Source organism: Catharus ustulatus, chromosome 3 (genome assembly GCF_009819885.2).
Source record: "Catharus ustulatus isolate bCatUst1 chromosome 3, bCatUst1.pri.v2, whole genome shotgun sequence".
Lineage (NCBI taxonomy): Eukaryota > Metazoa > Chordata > Aves > Passeriformes > Turdidae > Catharus > Catharus ustulatus.
The window spans coordinates 89,112,366-89,131,854 of NC_046223.1; the positions used below are offsets into that span (position 1 = coordinate 89,112,366).

A 19,489-nucleotide genomic window follows, 5' to 3' on the forward strand; every position below is an offset into this window, starting at 1 on the left:
TAGCCACTACACAGGTAACAGAGAGAAAGTAATTACACATTTTCAGTATTTTGATTTTTGCATGGATCCAACAAAACATTTTAATGGATGTTTTGAATTGATAGGACTGCTCTCAGTAGAATAACAAATAAGTCTTGGTATTAGGAATGAATAATCATTGAACAGATCACTTTGGGGTTTTTTTTCTTATACTTATTTTTGTGTTTGTTGACTAGGGCTGATATTACTACTTTATTAAGTACTGCTCTTACATGTTCCAATTATCTGTGACTAAATCCTGCTCGTATTGGCATGTTGTGTGAGAGATCTTGCTGTTGTTATTGTTGTTTCTGTTTTTAACTAGAGGGCATGTCTTCAAGATTTGTGTTATCTATGCATAATGCGACCTGACAAGAGCAAGAGTTGAGAGGAAAAAGAGAATGACGACTCTGAAAGGGTTGTTTTCATTTTATGACAGACATAACATTGCTTGGGGTAAAGTCTCCTGGTCCTCCATGCTGACTGAATGGCTGAGGCTACAGGTCACAAAGAGACATACTACAAATGAGTTGACTTTCATTTTTCATGCTACATGGTCACCCTTGTAAGTATACGTCCCTAAACCATATAATGTTTCTGATAAAGGCTTCAATTGAAATGCTTATTTGATTTTTACCAATTTCTATACTTATTTCATTTTGCTTCTATACAGTCGTTTCCATTACACTCACTTTTATTTGCAGGACAAACCAAGAAGGTTTTTTCAAGGAAATTAGCATTATTTGGAAGCCTTAATTTCTGCATGAGTGTGCTGTGTAAAATAATACGAAAGAGAAAAATCCTTTTACCCTCATATACTTAAACAATGGTGGGGGAATGCAGCAAATGAAGTAGTGGAAAATGGAAGGGAATGTTTGTGTGAGATGCTGTGACCACTTCTTTGTCTTCTGCTGCCAAGTCAAACTCTTGCAGTAATTTTGCAGCTAGTGCCACATTCAGTTGGTGTGAAGGTTCCAGCAGTTCTTTAAGGGAAAATCTTTTTTTTATTGAGCTTTTAAATGCTTTTCCATTGTTTTACCTCTGGCCATTCCCTAGCGAAGGTCATCTGTGGCTGCAGTGCTGGTTGTTTGGCTGGGAATATCAATGTGATTAGGGAACACTCAGCTGCTCACTACTGCAGAAGACACAGCAGCAGCAGCAAACACAGGAGCACATTTCATTTAACATATACATTAATCTTTGGTAACTATATGTGTTCCAGATATGGAAAAATTATTATGGACCCTGAAATGATAGTGGGGACTTTTATTTGAATTTAACAAGTAGGATTGATTGGTTGGCTATTAAAAACAGATATTCAAAAACAGAAAGGAAGAAAAGTTGAACTAAGTTGTGACGTGCTTGCGCAGAAAAGAAGACAAAGGTTTTCTCACACTGTATAGCATCTCTAAGATTGAGGTGCACATATATGTTGGAAAGATCATAAAATCACAGAATTATTTATTATTTAGAATTATTTACATGGGAAAGGATCTTTAATATCAACGAGTCCAACTGTTACCTCCTCACTGCGAAATCTACCACTAAGCCATGTCCCCAAGTGCCACATCTATACGTCTTTTAAATACCTCCAGGGTTTGGGGCTTGACAATACTTTCCAGGAAGAAGTTTTCCTAAGATCTAGAATAAAGCTTCCCTAGTGCAACTTCAGGTCATTTCTTCTTATGCTAACACTTGTTACTTGGGAGAAGAGACCTCCTTTCAGGTAGTTGCAGAACGCCCTCACCATCAAGTCAGCAGTGATACCAAAGTCATTAGCTTTACCCCCACTAAAGTTTTAATCATCTCCTGCGTAGAATGGGAAAAAGCAAGTGAGGCAGGAGAAAACTGTAGCCTGTCAAAACCTCTTGATCAGTTGCTCTCTGAGAGAGAAGTCTGTCATCCTCCAGACAGGATAACGGAAGTGACAAAACGGAGCTGCAGATTCTGGTGTTACAAGGCCAAGGGAATCAAGGAAAGGAAAGCAGATGATTTACTGATACTCCTGCCTATTAAAAGCTGTAAAGGTGAAGAGGAATAGTTGGCATATATCAATATAAGTATAGATTGAGGAAGAAAAAAAATGTTGTTTTTGAGGCCTCTGCATTCAAATCTATAAAACTAAGCCTGGCTGCTTTGCTCTGCAGCTATATAAAAAGAAATGAAGCACTAAACTAGAAAAAAAAAAAAAAAAAAAAGCAGTAAATTTTTTAGGAGGAAGCCTTTCATTCCCCAGAGTACAGCAGTCATTTCAGTGAGGAGTACATGGACAGGCTGATATGCTGCCCTTGTAATATAATTTGGAAAAACAAAATCATCTCTAATGAGCTGCAGCTGAGTAAATCATTATTCACCTCAAAGCTCTTTTTATCAAATTATATTTTAGCCAAGCACTTGCAAAATTGTGAATAACGCTGCTGTGGAAAATGTTGAAACAAAATTACAGTATGAGCAGAAGCAGCGGGAATGCATTTTTACGGCTGTAATATTAGTTTGGTATTTAAAGATTCACCTGCATAAGTTCCCATGCTCTTTTGCAAGTGTTAGTATTTTGACATCAATGTGATATTTCATATGATTTTTCTCTTCTAACTCTCAAGAGTTAAGAGATATTTTAGTTTTCCAACTTTCTGAATAAAACCAGCCCATTTTGCATGAATGCACGTTACATTAGATGTTATTTCACTAAAAGTGGCACTGAGTTCTGGGATCCTCATCACACAAAGGGCATAGACCTATGGGAGTCCAGAGAAGGAGAGAGATGAGCAACACTCCTATGAGGAATGGCTGAGAGAATTGGGATTATTCAAGTGGGGAGAAGGCTCTAGAAAGATCTGACAGAAGCCTTCCAGTACCTTTTTACAAGAACATGTAGTGACAGGACAAGGGGGAATGGTTTCAATCTGAAAAATTGTAGATTAAGATTAGATATTAGGGAGAAATTCTTTACTGTAAATGTGGTTAGGCACTGGAACAAGTCACCTGGAGAAGTTGTGGATTCCCTGTCACTGGAGGTGTTCAAGGCCAGGTTGGATGGGGCTTTGAGGGACCTGATCTTCTGAAATGTGTCCTGTCTATGGCGGGGGAATGGAACTAGATGTTTTTTACGATACTTTTCAACCCAGACCATTCTATGATTCTATTAAATTACTGCCTTATTTTTATCACAGTAACTAAATTTAGAATTCCATCATCCAGGCTAGAAAACTGTGCTACACAGGTTTATAAAATGGTCTGTATTAGTAGAAATTTTCTGATACTATTGGAGATGTCTTTCAGGAACAAAGTTTCTTAATAACAGGCTTTAGTCCTCATCACTATCTACGAGCATAGTTCAAATCTCTTCCAAACTAGAGCATCCAAAACACATGTAGAGGAAAACTCAGGGCTATTTCAGTGTGTGGTAAGACAATAATACATTACTAATACTTTTTACTGATTCCTTAAAAAATTATGCTTTTTTTTTAATTCAGTAAATCCTACTTCTTTGTATGCATGCATAACAGAGTAGAAAATAGAAATACTTTATGCATTCAAGCATTCTAGTATTTCCCCCATTTTCACAAAATAAATTTCTAATGCTCCATGGTAAGATTTTATGCATTAATGGTTTTCATTTAAAATGGTCAGAAAAACTTCAATATTCAATTCCCAAAAAGCCCATTAAATTTTAAATCTCATTGCTCTTCCACACCTCACTATTTTAATCTCATTTAAATTTTTTTCGTAAGTCCCCATTCAAGTCTTTTCTTTCCTGGTTTTTAGATTTTGGACAGCTGGGGATGAGGTGAGTGGTGTCTTGTTTCAGTTTGTTTAGATTAGTTTTGTTTTGTTTTGTTTATGTTGCTCTATTTTTTTCTAATTTAGGTGGCTATTATCCATACAATGTATTAAAAATCGATGAAGAATTCTTCGTGCTTCTTGGAAGCATGATAATGTAGGATGTTCCCAATTCTGAAGTCTTACTTCTTAGTCTTATTGCTTATAACATACCAAATTCAACAGGGTTCAAGAGCATATGAAAGCAAAATGTACTCTTATTTGAGGTAATTTAGTATTTTTTTTTTCTTGGATACCATCTGAAGTAGGCCTGCAGGGTCTTAATCACTGATTCTATTCTTGGTCCTGCAGTCACTCATATCCACAGTACAAATAAATTTCTAAGTCCCAGGAAAGATTTTACCCTGTTTATCCTATTAAAGTAAAAAAACCCTCAAACCACACCTCAGAAAACACTAGTCCAGACTAGCCAAGTGCTGGGTAAAGTAGACAATTCTATGCAAAATAATTAGGCCCATCATTTTCTGCTTCCAGATCAAAAGAAGATAATGAGCAATGAGGAACATATTTCATAATATTATACAGACTAAGTTTGGATCATTAGATCATCATCTAATCTGCCTTTCTACATATAACAGTCCATTAAGCTAGCAACAGATAGACTTTAAAGACATTAAAATATTCTAGTTGGACCGAAGTAGTTCAGTTTTCAGAAAATGAAACTATATGCCAAGGTTAGAAAGAGAGAACAGGCTTCAGCAAGGTCCGTAACTGTTGCTGTAGCAGTAATTGATTGGTAAAATGGTCTGAAAACCCAAATTATGTCTGTCCTACAGAAGGGGAAAAGCCTCCAAATTCTCAGAATTTAATATAGAATTAAAGAAAGGAAGGAAATTCCTCATTATTAATAAAACTCTGGTGATCAGTATGTGACCAAAAACTTTCCAGAAGGAACTGAAGAAAGGATATCCTGTGACACTAGAGTTTATTAAACCTTATAACTTTGCTTCATCTCCATCCACAATATAAAGACACTGGGAAGAATTTCTTGTTGTAATCTCATCTTTCTCAAGAATACATGTAACAAGTTGCACATAATTGGGCAAAATATTCTTCTCAGCTACAATGGCTGGTAACAGACTCAAGACACCATGTTTGACTAAGAACATTTTCTTAATGCAAAGCTGTAGACACTGCAAACACATTAAAAAAATTCAAGAAAACCAGAACAAAATCTGGCATATGATCTGTGATGTTTCATTTTCTGCTCACCAAGCTTTTGCTTGATCCTCTAGGTTATGATTCCAGGAGGGAAGGTATACCTATTTATCACTCTGAATTTTCCACTTATAGTGCTTCAGGAAGAATAATCCTAATTAGCTTCTTTAAATATTATTATTAGAGCTAAGCAAATAATTTCCTAAAGGTTTATTTCATGGATTTGGGCATTTTTGTCCCTTAATATGTTCAGTGAATAAATTTACTTATTAGCCTACCAGCTGTATAAGCTGGTCAAACAGTATTTATTGAAATAATTTGATGATTGATTTGGACCAAATGTAGGATAAATTTTTCATGACTAACTGGTTCTGTTACTCAAACAGATCTAATTATCATCCCTAGCTTTAAAAGGGACCTGTACTCTGTAGTGCACAAGGTAAAATAAACTAACAGAAGTACAGGCTGTACACTTGTTGCACAACTGACATGCACAATTCTCTTAACTGCTTTTCCTCAAACTCCTATCGAGTAGGACAAGATGCCTTTGAAAGACATAAACCGTGTTGATCTCCTCAAGTCAAATCATCCCCCTCTACTATTTCATCATGTTCAAGTGCATAGTCTCTTTAGAGGCCCCGTGGTTCTTGTATTTTTACTATGCCAGGAATTTCTGAGTTGTCCCATGGAGGTGTAGGAATATTAAGAAGGAACAGTGGCTAGGCACTAATTCAGAAGACTTGAGATAAATTTCTGCTGAAGTGGTCTCAGCTCTCCATCAACAAAAAGTGGAGATGTAGTACAGACTCATCTGAAAAATATATTGAGGAGATATATTAATTTAAGATTGGGAATTATTTTGAAACAATTGCAATAGAACATTAAGCATAATATTGATCTATGTATCAAAAAGTGGTCCACAAGTCCAGACAATGTAACTCAACTCAGTTTTCCCTGAGGTGCCATAACCTACATCTGAAGTGCCAGGGAATGCAGAAGAGGAAGTCTGCCTTGGCATATTCTGTAAATGATTGGAAAAAGCCATCTTGTTCATGGTGCTGGAGATTATGAACCAAGTATATTATCTTCAGCATTATGTGTGTATTTTTAGCTTTAATGACTCTCCATCTTTACAAGTAGACTTTCAAATGGATTTCAAGATTAAAATATGGCACCATTCTAGCATGATTTACAGAGCTACCACGTTGGTCTCAGTACAAATCTTGAGTCAAGCTGAAGAATACACAGCACTAGATGGGTTTCAGCTTCTTTAATACTGCTTATTAAGAGTTGAATTTTGTCCCATGTCAATTCCAGATGAGTAGCAGAAAAAACTGTAAAAATACAAGTAGTTTTGTGCATGAATCTGTGAATCTACAGAAGTTACATACAGTCTTCAGGGGTCAAACACCTGTGGTTATGTGGTAAAATTCTACACTATATATAGCAAAGAATTGTGGTTTCCCCACATTAAACTCTCTATCCTCCCTCTGTCCCAGAAAATCAAGCTTTTATTGCCTGTTGACAATGGTCTCTCTGCTATGCTATCCTCCAAAGAATGGTAGGCATTGTTTGGGAGAGTGCTCACTGGTATGGTTTGAAATAGTCAGGGAGCATGCTAACACATACACGGTCAAACAGTGCAAAGTACTACAAGGACAGCTTAAGCTTAGGTTTATTCACCAGTATAACTATAAGCTTCCAGTTCAGCATCTGTGTAGCCAGGTTATCAGGGTCTATTGCCAAGGAAATCTTCCCTGGCTCCCATCATAGTAAACACTTTTGTTTAGATAATATTTTCTTAGGTACAGCATCATGTGAATTCTAGTATGTAATTTCTGGTTCTAGATCATATGCAGCTTGTTTGGAGGGCAAAAAGACAGGAACTTGACTGTATTGTATGTTTTAATGTACGAAAGATTGTATTTAAGCATATTAACTGCTTTATATCAACTTCAGGAATATAATTTTTTGAAGACTGTGCATTTAATTTTCTTTTATATATTTCAGTTAAAAAATGAAAGGGATTCAGTTCAGATTTTACGGGAATATTCAGAGAACTGAGTGATATCCCCCTCTATTCCTGGTCTGAGTTGGTAAAATAACTTTATTGGTAAGTTAAGTACACTGAGACAACTCATGAATGCTTTCATAAGAACACATATTTATTATAGCAACACCGTCTGTCAGCAACTTCCTTATAAAGCTCTATTTTCAGGGATTTATGGAACTGACATATGTATCGTGGGGGGATAAGCCTACATTTGCAGGGCGATGACCTTATAGGTCTTTATCTCTATTTTCTCTGATTCTTTAAATATGCTGCATTGTTCACTTTGAGAAGTAGAAAGATGTAAGACAGACCAATTTTCTTTGTGAACAACTCCCAAGTGTAAAAGAAATCCAATTTTCTCATTTTGTATGCACATGAGCTAGACTTAAATTTTGCGCAGCAAAAAAATATATCTAGGTGTTTGTGTGATTTTAAAAGATTACCTATTTTTAAATGTTCTTTGGCAGAAAGGACATTTCACAGTGCAATTTACTCATAATTAATATTTCCAAAAAAGGAAATATAGAAAAAAAGGATAAATCTGCTCTAGGTTGGAAAGCTCTTTTATTTTTCAACAAGTCAGACTTGCAGCTCTTGAATAATTACCAGTGCCTACCAAAGCCAGGTAAGTCAAACCATTGAACAGCATGAAACAGCATTTTGCACAGTTGAGTTGCAAATTAGCATACACATAACAAATGAAATTGTTGCAACAGAATAAAATACCAAAAATATTAAATGCAAAAATATTACAGCCAATTTAATGTGTTGTTTGAGTACGAACAGTAAAGATAGAGATGAATGTGCAGGCAGCTGTGTAAAATAGAAGCTTCTGTGTAGTGGGGAGAATTCCTTTGACAATCTATTCTGTCCTATTTTAAAAAGAATTCTTGCTTTGGTCTACCCTGAAACTGAATCCTGTGCCTCAGATAAATTGGGTCTAACAAAACAGAAATGTAACTCAAAAGAATTAATCAAAATGTCCTCTAAGTAGCAATCCAGATCTGAGGAATGGTAGCCAGGCTATTGCTTTTCAAGCCACCAAAGAATTTCAAATATGTTACAGAAGTGTTGCACTTGGTTGAGAAGTTGGGAAGTTATGAAGCACAGAGCTGTATTAGCGTGCCTCTGCTGAATGATAAACGGAGCAGTGGCCTTTGGAAAAGGATGCAGAGTAATAAGAATGTCAGTAGAATATATCATGCAGGGAAAACCCATTGTCCATTAGAATCTTCAAAGGCTCATTTCCCACTACAGTATTAACCTGGCTGAATGCTTCAGCTAGGGACATAGAGGGTAACTAATATACCTAACATATACCATGGTAGCATATTTATAAAGCAATATATGTAATGCATTCCACCTATCCATATAAACATATTTAGGCCGTACATAATTGTATAATGCCTATGCTTAGTAAAAAAACTTTATTTAGGTTTTTTTGAAAAAAACCCACGTAGTATTTCTTCATCTAGAGTTACTCTACCTTTTCCAAGACACTGCAATAGATTTACCCTATAATCATTGCCTATTGTTACATTTGAAGGTGAAGTTCTCAATTTGATAGCAAAAAGAACTATTCCTGGCTTCCTACTCTGCAATTATAGGATTCACAGTATTATAAAATTCTCAGCAAGTTGCTCTTCCAGTAAATCTCATTTATTCGCATCTCATTTTCTAATAAACTAAAATACGTCTTGCCTCTGAGCCCTATATAAAATTTCATGCAGTGGGCATGAAAGAAGGGAATCTGATTCATTTTTCCACTTCTACAGTAAGACAAGGCTTATTTCACAAACACCAGCATTATACAAGATCAAAATAATACCCATTAACATAAATTACTCTTTCTCAGATCTGTTTTCCTCTTGGTATTGCTTAACAGAAACCTAAGAGTAAATAAGTAAGTTTCTTTTTACGCCAATGATTAGTAATGAATAAACAGAGCAAGTACTAAAGCTGACTTTGCACCTACTGAATGCTGCAAGTGTCTGTACTCGTTTGATATGCATCTAGCAAAGCTTGGTTGTTCCCAAAAGGCCACTCCATGAACACTGAGAGAGCAGCGTCTGCTAGTGGTGCCTATAAGACACAAAGAAGACAGAAAATAAGTGAGAGTAACTTGAGAGAATAAACCTTTTTAATCTATATTCCATCTTATTTGAAAGGCACACAGAGAAACAATTTCATGCAATGATCATTGATATATAGAGAGTAGTATAAGATCCTGAAACACATTTCAATGTCTACTTGATTGCTTTTTAGCCGTGCTTTCCCAATTAAAAAGATTTTATGTTTCCCCTCATTTTCATCACTTTGACTGATAGATCCAGTCAAACTGGTTTCTTGTCAGCTTTTTCTCTGTGGCTTATATGTATGTGTGTACATATGTATGTACACAGATACATGTACATACACCAAAGGTGCATGCATATATGTAAGCTGTAAGAGACAGCATATGCACATGGGTATATTTGCATGCATATGCATAAGTAAATACGTGAGCTTTATATAGATATATTCACATATAGGCATATTTTTATGAGTCTAGTAATAATTTATCTAGGACAGAAAGTAAAATATTTCTCCTCTTTTTCATCATCATAAGATTTCAAAGTAGCACTGTACCTGTAGCATTGAGAGGACATCGATTGAATGCCATGTCCCCAGCTGGGGTCCTTTTCCACACCATTGACATCAGATAATCCTCAGGACATATTTCATAAGGTGCTGTCATTTATAAATGAGAATTTAAATATAAACATTAAGGTATCTTGCATCAGAAAAATAAGTGTTAAATTCCATCCTACTTTTTCCTGAGATGTGTGCATAACTTGGGTTAATTTTAAGTTTGAAGTACAAAAATGAGAAGCCTGAAATTTTGCATATCTGTCTTTGTGATGGTATTTATTTCACATAACCCATGGCTTTATTCTCCCCAGCAAACAGGTACTTTTTATGTTGCAGTTACAATGTTAATAGGTTTGAATCTTTCCCTGTTGCTCTATTTTGATCAATAATACTAAGAAACTATCAGAAGATGATGAGACTTAAACTGTGATAAGTTATAATGCTAATCTTAAACTAAAATTTGTAATGACTTTTCTAAAATTGAGTCTTTATGTGAAAGAATCAGTTCTGAAGACAGTTGAAACATTAAATGTGCTAAAGGTGCTTAACGAGAGCTGTATATTTGGAAGGTTATTATAAAACCAGGTTATTTCTTTGAAATGTGTTTCAGTACAAGTTGGTAATTAAGAAAGTATAGTCAATAATATGGAGCTGAGTGTCTATAAAGCAAAATAACCTTTTACTGGTTATTGCAATACCATTTAAAGGGAAAAATATTGTCACAATTTTATAGTAACAGGACTGCATGGGGAAAAATAAACTTCAGCAAATGCTTCATGTTTATTTTTGTTTATGATCACAACTACAGATTCCTTTTGCTCATTGTATGTTAGTGTAGATTACAGTTTATGATTTTTGAGTAAATTAGATTACCACAGAAAACTTCTGGCTGAAGTCATCTCACAACTCACATCACTGACATATTAGTTACTGAAATCTAATTCACTCCAAGTTCAACAGAAAAAATCAGGAATTGTTTATTATTTTATGTATTTCCAGGAAAAAAAAATTAACCCTGCTGTATTACAGCAAAGTGGTTACAAAACAAGAAAAAGAAAAGAGAAAGGAAATTCATTCTAGCAGATGGTGTGATAAGGCAGAAAGCAATTCAATGATTCACTCATGGTTGCATGGGAAATCTCTAGCAGAGGCAGGAACAGACTACAGATTTTGCCCATCCCATTATCTAAGCCATAAAATCCTCCATCATCCCTGTTTTGTACCTCTGCTGACGGAAGTGTGAGCAAGGGAACGGAGTAGACTTCTGCACAAAGCTGCACCATCTCTTTGTAGAGGACAAAGAATACCTAGCAGATGGCTCAGTAATACTAATATGAATCACAGTTGGGCAGAAAAATTGCTTGCTAAATTTGCCTCACCATCAGCATTCCTGAATCATAAATCAAGACAGTTGGTGCTGCTAAAAAAGCAAGAGATCCATTAATGGCAGAACCCAAAGAAAGTCAGTTATATTCACAATCTAGAATACTAGCCCTGCTTCAGATATGCCCACAGAGTGAATTCATCAGGACAGTGTTACACTGGGAAAAACCAGATTTTGATAAACATAAGCCATCTGGTGACATAAGCAAAAGCAATTACCATTCTATTATGACCTTATAAACAAACAAAATGTTCTGTTTTGAGGATCGTAAATTAACATAATAAGGAGGTAATATTATAAATTACATAAATTTGCTAGAGCTTAGAGCTCTCTGAGAACTATATCTGCTATGCAGCTGTGGCCATTTCAAATGTGTTGTGTTCACTAATCACCACTTTAGGTGCTGATTCTCAGAACTTAAACTCTTCTTCCCTTCACATACTCAATGTTAAATGTGAGGTGTTTTGCTGGGAAAAAATATATATATGCATCCATATGCACACTTAAATACACCATATTTTCTCTTTTACATTAGCAAGACACAGGTAATATCAGATATTTCCTATATATTTGGAAGCCCGTGCTTTTAAATTAAAGTTTTCAGAACTCAAGATTGTATTGAAACTTTAACATAGTGCCAGAGATAAACAGTGCACTTGTGTGTTGTGTTCAAAGTAGAAGGCACTCCCAAGACACAGAGTTATCAGGAAAGAGGTGTGGGAGCCTCTGAAACTTGGAATAAGTTTCACTTAGCCCAGGGAAAGACCTTTTCCTGGTCTCCAGCTGACTCTTAGCCTTTTAATACCTCGAACAAGGACCAAGGAATGTTGTGGATAAAAACAAACTCCTTCTTCCCAAAGCTAAAACCTATCTGGCAGAGCTTGCTCATCAGGCATCCACCCACATTAAAGCATCTGTGAGGCTGCAACCTGTGTCACTGATAGAAGCACTATAGTCACACTGGAGTGGTCCCATATCTGAGTTAAAATCCTTGTTGAACTTGCTGGCTGAGGACCAGTTCAAGAATTTCTGTAATTATGCCACAATTAATTCATAACACACTGACAGATATATATGAATTTGCTGTACAAAATCATAGAGAACTACTAGAATTTAGAAGCAAACAGAAAATACTGAGGTAAAATTTACTATCATTGGCAAATAAAAGGTCTCTTTCAGTCATGATGTGAATCAGCAGCATCTTTCCACATAGAGCATGCATTCAAATGTACCACTTTACACACTTTTAATGAGAGGCCTGGATTCATCCCCCGTGAACACAAATATTCAACAAAGTCAATGGTCTAGAAGCATAGTCTTTTGATATGACTGGAGAGAAGATGTGCATCTCCCAGAGCCAACTGGCCCAAGCGGGATCTGTGGAAGCTCAGTACAACAAAGCGAGAGACACGCATGCCACCTCAAAGTTTGCCATCTACATGGGCAGATAACAAATATGGGAAAGGGTAACAAAAGCGTGAGGCAAGTTAGCCTACAGCTCAAATGATAGTAGAACTACAACTCCTCTCTTGAATCCTAATTCAATGCCCCTGGCAAAATTATCATAAACAAAGGCAACAGGTAAAAAGCTTTTGGATGTCTTATAGAATAGTGTTGTAATCAGAAAAAATTCCAGAGGTTTAATTTTATTATTTAGCTGAATATAATTTGAATCTTCTCCCTTCTATTAGATCTTATCTATCTAATACTGCTGAGAAAAAAAATTCTACCATCAGTGGGAAATGATTAGCTAGTCTTTGGTTGTTGTGCATTCTTGTCTTTCTTTTAACTAACAAGATAGCCTAGCATTGTTTTCAGTTATACTTTGGTCTAAAGGGTTCCCATATTAGGCTTTATGCTATTGAAAATATCCTTATGAGGAAAATGCTGAGAATCTTTTCTGAGTAAAATCCAGGTAAAGCATTAATATTGGAAACATGTATAGAGTTAATACAGATTTAACTATTAGGGAATTAGGTATTTCTGGAAACCAACACTGTATTGTTGAAACATGATATATTCTTAAAGCTGTCATAAGAACATAGTCCTATTTTCACAAAAATAAATTTACAAAAGTCTATCCTGTATACTGCTGCACTTTGATTTTGGTTCTCCCATGTCTTAATTTTTACTGACACATTTGGTGGAAATTTCTGTATTTCTCTTACATATTCTTCAAGTTTCTGATCATCTTGCCATGTAACTCCTTATCAGATGCAATTTCTTTTGTTAGCTGGCTGTCTCCATTATTCTTAGGGGACAGACACAGTCTTCATTCATCTTGTGTAAGTTTTCTGCCATGATTCCTGAGTGACCAGCCACTTACCAAATATAGAAGCTTTTTTTTACTTTCTCAGATTTGTTTCCAATTTTCTGAAGTTATCCTTCTCAGAAAAATATTTTGAGTTCAGAGTACTGTTGACCTACCAGAAGTGAAATTTAACTTTAGACATTTGGGATGCAACAAAGCAGCAATAACTGAACCCAAAATATCTTCAGATTTCTGTTTTTTATTCCCAGATTATTATTATACGATGGAAGGAAAAAACCAGCAGTTTTAAAATTCATAGCCGTGAACAAAAAGAAATCACAAAGAAAGATAGTCAAAATTGATTCAGAAACCAAAGTTTTTTAAGAAACCAAATAACCAAATTTCAGATAGTTGTTGTGTATAGGTAAAACGTTACAAGGGGAAGGTCTTGGAAAATCATGGCTCAGGCCTGCCACTTTGGCTAAGCAGAAAAGGACTATGGGAAAGTGACTCGGCTGAATTAGAGGTAGAAAAACAACTTATGTAACTATCGTATTCTCTTTGTGGTACAGGGTGGTTGATTGAACTGTGTTTGTCATGATTTAAAACTGTGTAGCTGGTAACTGGCTAATTGCTTAAAAAGGACAGACTTTTGGAATAAAGCAGCTCTCCTTTGCACCTGCCTGGGGAATCTGTGTCACTTTGGACCCCCACCTCAGACGGTGCTTCCGAGTCTGCCTCTCTTAATTGTGCTGAAAGTAGCTCAGTCCATGCCCCAGCCCATTTGAAAAGAATCACTGAGAAACTACAAAGAAAATTTTGTATAATATTCAGACAATGCAGAACTCAAATAACAGTATGTCCAGGCAAGATTTCAGTCATCAAGTAAAGAGTTCTGTTTGTGAAGTACCTTATTAACATCAGTCACCATAATGGGAAAAGGCTTTATTGGCCTTTTGCTTATACAGTTTAAAGCAGCTATGATTTAATTTTTTGAAGTCTGTATAGACCTGTGGGTGTTGCAAGCAGGTGCAGCTTCATACACTTAATAAAAATATGCTGCAGTTTTACACACCTGAGGATCTTGTTTTTGCAAAGCAATGCTAATACATGAAAAAGGATCAACACTGTAGTTTCTCACATTTTTCAGTGGCTTACATAGAACAAGAAACCAGTGAGACAAACATAGCTTTTCTGAGCTACTTTAGTGCTAGGACAAAAAAAATACAAATAATGAAATTTGTTTATACGTTGAACAACTCTGTATAGTACTTTTCAATTTTACTTCTTGTTTATAGAATGGAAATCTGTATATAGTTTTGTAAAATTTTGGTAGCTTATCCATTCTCTACATTTAAATCTGAGACTATTTCAGTAAATGTCAGTCTAGAGGCAAATAAATCTGTAATTCATGTCTAATAGTTTACACAAGCGTAGCTTGTTAAAAGGTGCTTTAGGTTATAGCTTGTATAAGCACACTAAATCTAATCTGGAATTAATCAAGTAAATAAATAAATTCACCAAATGGTAAATAAAGCTCTGTGTGCATTTGACTTGTAAATATCTTGTATCTGTAAAATATTTTATTAACAGCAGGTGGCAACCTTTGAAAATTGGACTGCAGCAGTATGGTTTTACTTTTAAATATACAAAAGCAAATTATTTCAAGAATGGTTTTATAAGCAGCATGTAGTTCATCTGACTGTTTATTGATAAGATTCATATTAATCTTTTATAGAGGAAGTCTGCGTTACCTATGGAAATTAGTTTGCTTAGGAATCCAATGCAAATACTATTTTTACTGCTTTTCAAATAATGAAGTTTTTATTAAAATTAAAGAGATCATTTAAAAAGCAAGTTAAATTCCTTGTAGAGTATAGTGTTGTAACTTTCTAACTACAAATAGTCTTTTTGTTGTTCTTCGAATGCAATGAGATTAATTGTTCTACTGTACTACAAATACCTTGAAAACTGTTTTTTGATGACTGTCAAGGGATAAACATGCTGCCTATGAAAAATAAGGGCTTGATTACATAAAATTCACATCTGATAAATTTCTCATTTCCTGACCCAAAGCATCCCTGCTATTTAAGTCTTTCTCCGACAACCAGAGAACACAGCCAGCAAAATGTCCAGAAGTCAGATTGCTAGATTGATTTTTTGCTGCTTCCTGGCTTGCAGTTCAGATTATATAATTTCCCAAGTGGATGGCTAAAACATCCTACCTGACTAACACCGTATTTTTTATCTTTCACCTATCCAATCTATCCATTCTTTTAGTTTAGGACAATGTATGTTTAAGATAAATATTATCTGATTCACCAGATATTGTTCTTTATTCATCATTTTTTAAGAAGCTCAAAAGTACACTTTCATTAACTTTTAGTGGGAAAGACTTAAATCTTTTGGGAAGGCAAAGTAAAAAGTTATACAAAGCGTTATTAAAAAATGATATTTAAGCAATATATTAATGCTTAATAATAGAAAGATGTGTCTTTCTTTTAAAATTACTTTCCTTTTTATAAAATGCTTCTCAAATATTCATTCATTCATTCTCTACACTATGGTAGTGTATCCTTTATCCTTTATTTTTACTGTACTGGAATTTACCCCAAAAGTATTAGAGATGTCACTTGTATGCTAGATAAAAGAAATTGCAAATTACAAAACCAGCTCTCATAGTCTCAGATACAGTGCATTCAAAGAGATTTTCTGCAGCAAATTGTTCATGCTCCAAGTACTATAGGCATTCCTAGGCAATCTTTTTTTTTTTAATGGCAACTATTTTTACAATGGTATTTTGTTTTATTGAAAACATGATGCATTGCTCATGTGTCTAATAGGGCTAATTTGCACCTAGCTGTATAAACAGAAATCTACTGAGAAAACCAGCAGTGACTTGTCTAAACAAGGCCAGATATGGCTCTTTATGGTTATTACTCTATAGACATTGATCTTGTCTCTCCTAAAGATGTCCATTGAAGTAAGCCATATTGCAGTGAAAATAATATCAGCAATTATAATTTCATCTCACCAGGACACCTCTGCTCACTGCACCGTCTGACTTCCTCTCCGGCTCCTTCACACTGCTGCCCAGTCACAGCAGCACCCTGACAGATCCTTATGCGCCTCTCCCAGCCACCATCACAGGATTTGGAACAGCCACTCCAGTGGCCCCACTGGTTCCATTGGCCATTTGCTGTTTGGAAAAATATAATTACAGTGGTGATATGATGACAGTAATAATGAAGAATTACTCTTTTTAAAAATTTATTTGTATAGTGCTGTCGTACAGTAACAATATAAATTTACAATATGCCTAAGTACCCTTAAAAGAAACTAAGTAAAAACATTTTTGCATGTGATATTCTAAGATCTTGATTTTTACATACTCTGACAAAGAAAATGAGGTTTAAAGGTAAGTCCATATAGAACCTACACGCCCTGGAAGGCTGCTTTTGTACTGTCAGAGGACCATGAAGTAGTCTCAGCACAAAAGGGAATCAGTTCATACATATTCACTTTCTAGGTTCATGAAAAACATAAGTTCTTTAGGCTTCAAAAATACCTGCCTAAAACTGCTGTACATCCTTCAACCAGCAAGAAAACCAAAAAGCTGATGTGCAGCCTTCATGCAGCCTTTCAGGGCACATTCTTCAGTTTTTTCTGCCCTCAGGTAAGTAAGAATGAGGTCCCAGGACTCGCAAAATTGCAGAACTCTCAGGGTTGGAAGGGACCTCTGGAGATCATCCAGTCCAGCATCCCTGCCAAGGCAGGGTCACCTAGAGCAGGTGAGGCAGGAACACCTCCAGGAGGGTTTTGGATATCTCGAGAGAGAGAGAATCCACAGCCACCCTGGGCAGCCTGTTCAGCACTCTGCCACCCTCACCGCAATCACATTCTTACTGGCGTTGACATGGAGCTTCTTGTGCTGTAGCTAATGGCGTTTCTTTCAGGCTCTGCCACAGCAGCCTGCTGAGGCCAGGCCTGTCCGCCGCTCCAGTTGGGAGTTGCCCGCCCGGCCGGAGCCCTGGCTGCTTTACTCACCCGTGCACTCGGGGTTGTGGCACTCCCGGCTCTCGGCCCAGGGCCCTCGGCACTCGGAGCCGCCGTGGGCCGCCGCCGTGCACTGCCTGCTCCGCTGCTGGGTGCCATTGGAACAGGTCACCGAGCACTGGCTCCACGGGCTCCACTCCTGCCACTGTCCGTCCACTGCCGCGGCGGTCACAAAAGAGATGGACACAGCAGAGTTACCACTGCAGCCAGGCAGGTGACCGCAGCCCCTCGGGCTGGGCCCAGCCTGGCTTCTTACGGCAATCCATTACAGAAACCAACACTATGAGCTACTTTAAACTAATACAAAACTGTTTTCCTTTTTCGTCAAGTAAAGAGCATCCCATCTCCTCTAATTGTACGCTGATATCAAAAAGGAGAAATGAGGCATGTACAGTTTGAAGGGTCTTATTAAAAACTAGGCCTTGTAAAAAGACTGGTCTGTTTAGGCAAAAGTCAGGGCCATTCTTGTATAATGTAAATGAACCCTGAGCCCTCTGGAGTGATTTATAAGAGCTGCAGTTATAGTTCAGATAGGTCAGATTATGAAGTTATTGGTCCTGACGGTGAAACTAATCTTTAGTTGAACAGGAGAAGGAAAACGGGAGTTGCTACTTTGCCTCACATGCAGTATCTCTTCTCTGTATTCACAATGTTCAATAATTTTTTATCATTCGTTCTCCCTTACTGTAAGGTAAGTGATGCCAGTTCTTCAACATTCTTTTGAGATAAAATTTAGCAGGACAGAAACCGCCTGCCTTCCTTCCTTCCTTTATTATCAGATCTGCTGTTGTGTTTGCATATTACATAATCCTCTCTGAATTTGTCAAGTTAAATGTCTGAACAAAATGGAAACGGTGGAAATGGCTTTGAATTTAGTAATTCATATTTGCCCATGCACTTGAGTTGGAATGAATATTCTCCTGAGTAAAGGTTAATGACTGTTATTAATAATTTTGTATACCAGAAAGGTTCTTGAAGTAAATGAAAATATTAAAAATCAAGACAAGGAAAAACATAAAGCAATTATGCCTCCGTACAAGTTAAAAATTATATGGTCCATAATAATAGGACTAGACAGTATGTTTAAAAACAGGCAAACATTATGAAACATGTTATGACTAATTGTGCTAATTCAGGATCCTGCATTCATAAAGATTGCGGCAATCATCAGTTCCTCATTGCCCCTGCAGTTAAATATAATCTCAAAATGTAGGTTCTAATATATTTTTGATTAATATTTGTCCTTGAAAACCTGGTTCTATAACTATTAGTGCTATATAAGCACCACAACGCCAAACAAGGAATTTCACTTGGTGCACTTGCCAAACCCTGTTTCCAGGATTCTTCTACAGGGGAGTTGGAATAGCAGCTCCCTAAGCTGATGGTGTTAATATCTAAAATAGAAAGCAGAATCTTTAAGTCAGTCAGTAAACATACTGTTCTGTATGGGTGCATCACTGTTCAGTGAAAAATGGTATTAAACTATTTTGCTAATGTCAGACATTAACAACAGAACATTTCAAAGATACTATCCATATCCTGAGCCCAGGATCTCAGTACCAGTGAATTAAAAGAAGAGATTTTTGGAAGCTTTTCCCTAAAGTTCTGTATTAAATATTCTATGTAATGCCTGGTTGTAAACCACTTCTCAATGCAGATGCCTCTGAAGCTATGAAGCTGCGCCCTGATAATTTATTCAGAAGAAAATGGAAATCTTTCCAAACATGGATGCTAGTTCCCCTCATTAATCGTAAAAGGTTTATGTGAAGAGGAAAACATTATGGAAATTACATTTCAATGCACCCTCTTCAGTTTTATTCATTGCTATATAGTATTATTTAGGGTCGGAAAGATCAAATCAATTATTACACTGTCTTTGGAGAAAACTCATTCCATGGCTTCTCATATATATTTCATACATCTTTCTTATTTATCTTTAGGAGAAAATAGCATGTGAGTTTTCTACTTCAGAAACACCCTTAAAAATATAGAATTCAACATGAAGATTCCCTTAATAAATTGAAAATGCAAATTGCAGCAAATCTTAATATTGAGCAAAGACTTAAAGTGTTATTTTAAATGTAACAGTATAGAAGTG

At 36.2% G+C, this 19,489-nt stretch overlaps 1 protein-coding gene across 10 annotated transcripts in view; it reads right to left on the reverse strand.

Annotated features, from left to right (window-relative positions):
* ADGRB3 (adhesion G protein-coupled receptor B3) overlaps positions 1 to 19,489 on the reverse strand; it is a 513,515-nt gene that overhangs the window by 301,842 nt on the left and 192,184 nt on the right. For all 10 annotated transcript variants that reach the window (XR_004417317.2, XR_004417316.2, XM_033054203.2 and 7 more), the window contains 4 exons: positions 17,383 to 17,547; positions 16,370 to 16,534; positions 9,698 to 9,799; positions 9,045 to 9,151 (listed from right to left, as the gene is read on the reverse strand). Coding sequence is in view for 8 of the 10 variants with exons in the window: in XM_033054203.2 (XP_032910094.1) it covers positions 9,045 to 9,151; positions 9,698 to 9,799; positions 16,370 to 16,534; positions 17,383 to 17,547 (539 nt within the window). In the remaining 2 variants the exon portion in view is untranslated. The remainder of the gene's footprint in view (positions 1 to 9,044; positions 9,152 to 9,697; positions 9,800 to 16,369; positions 16,535 to 17,382; positions 17,548 to 19,489) is intronic.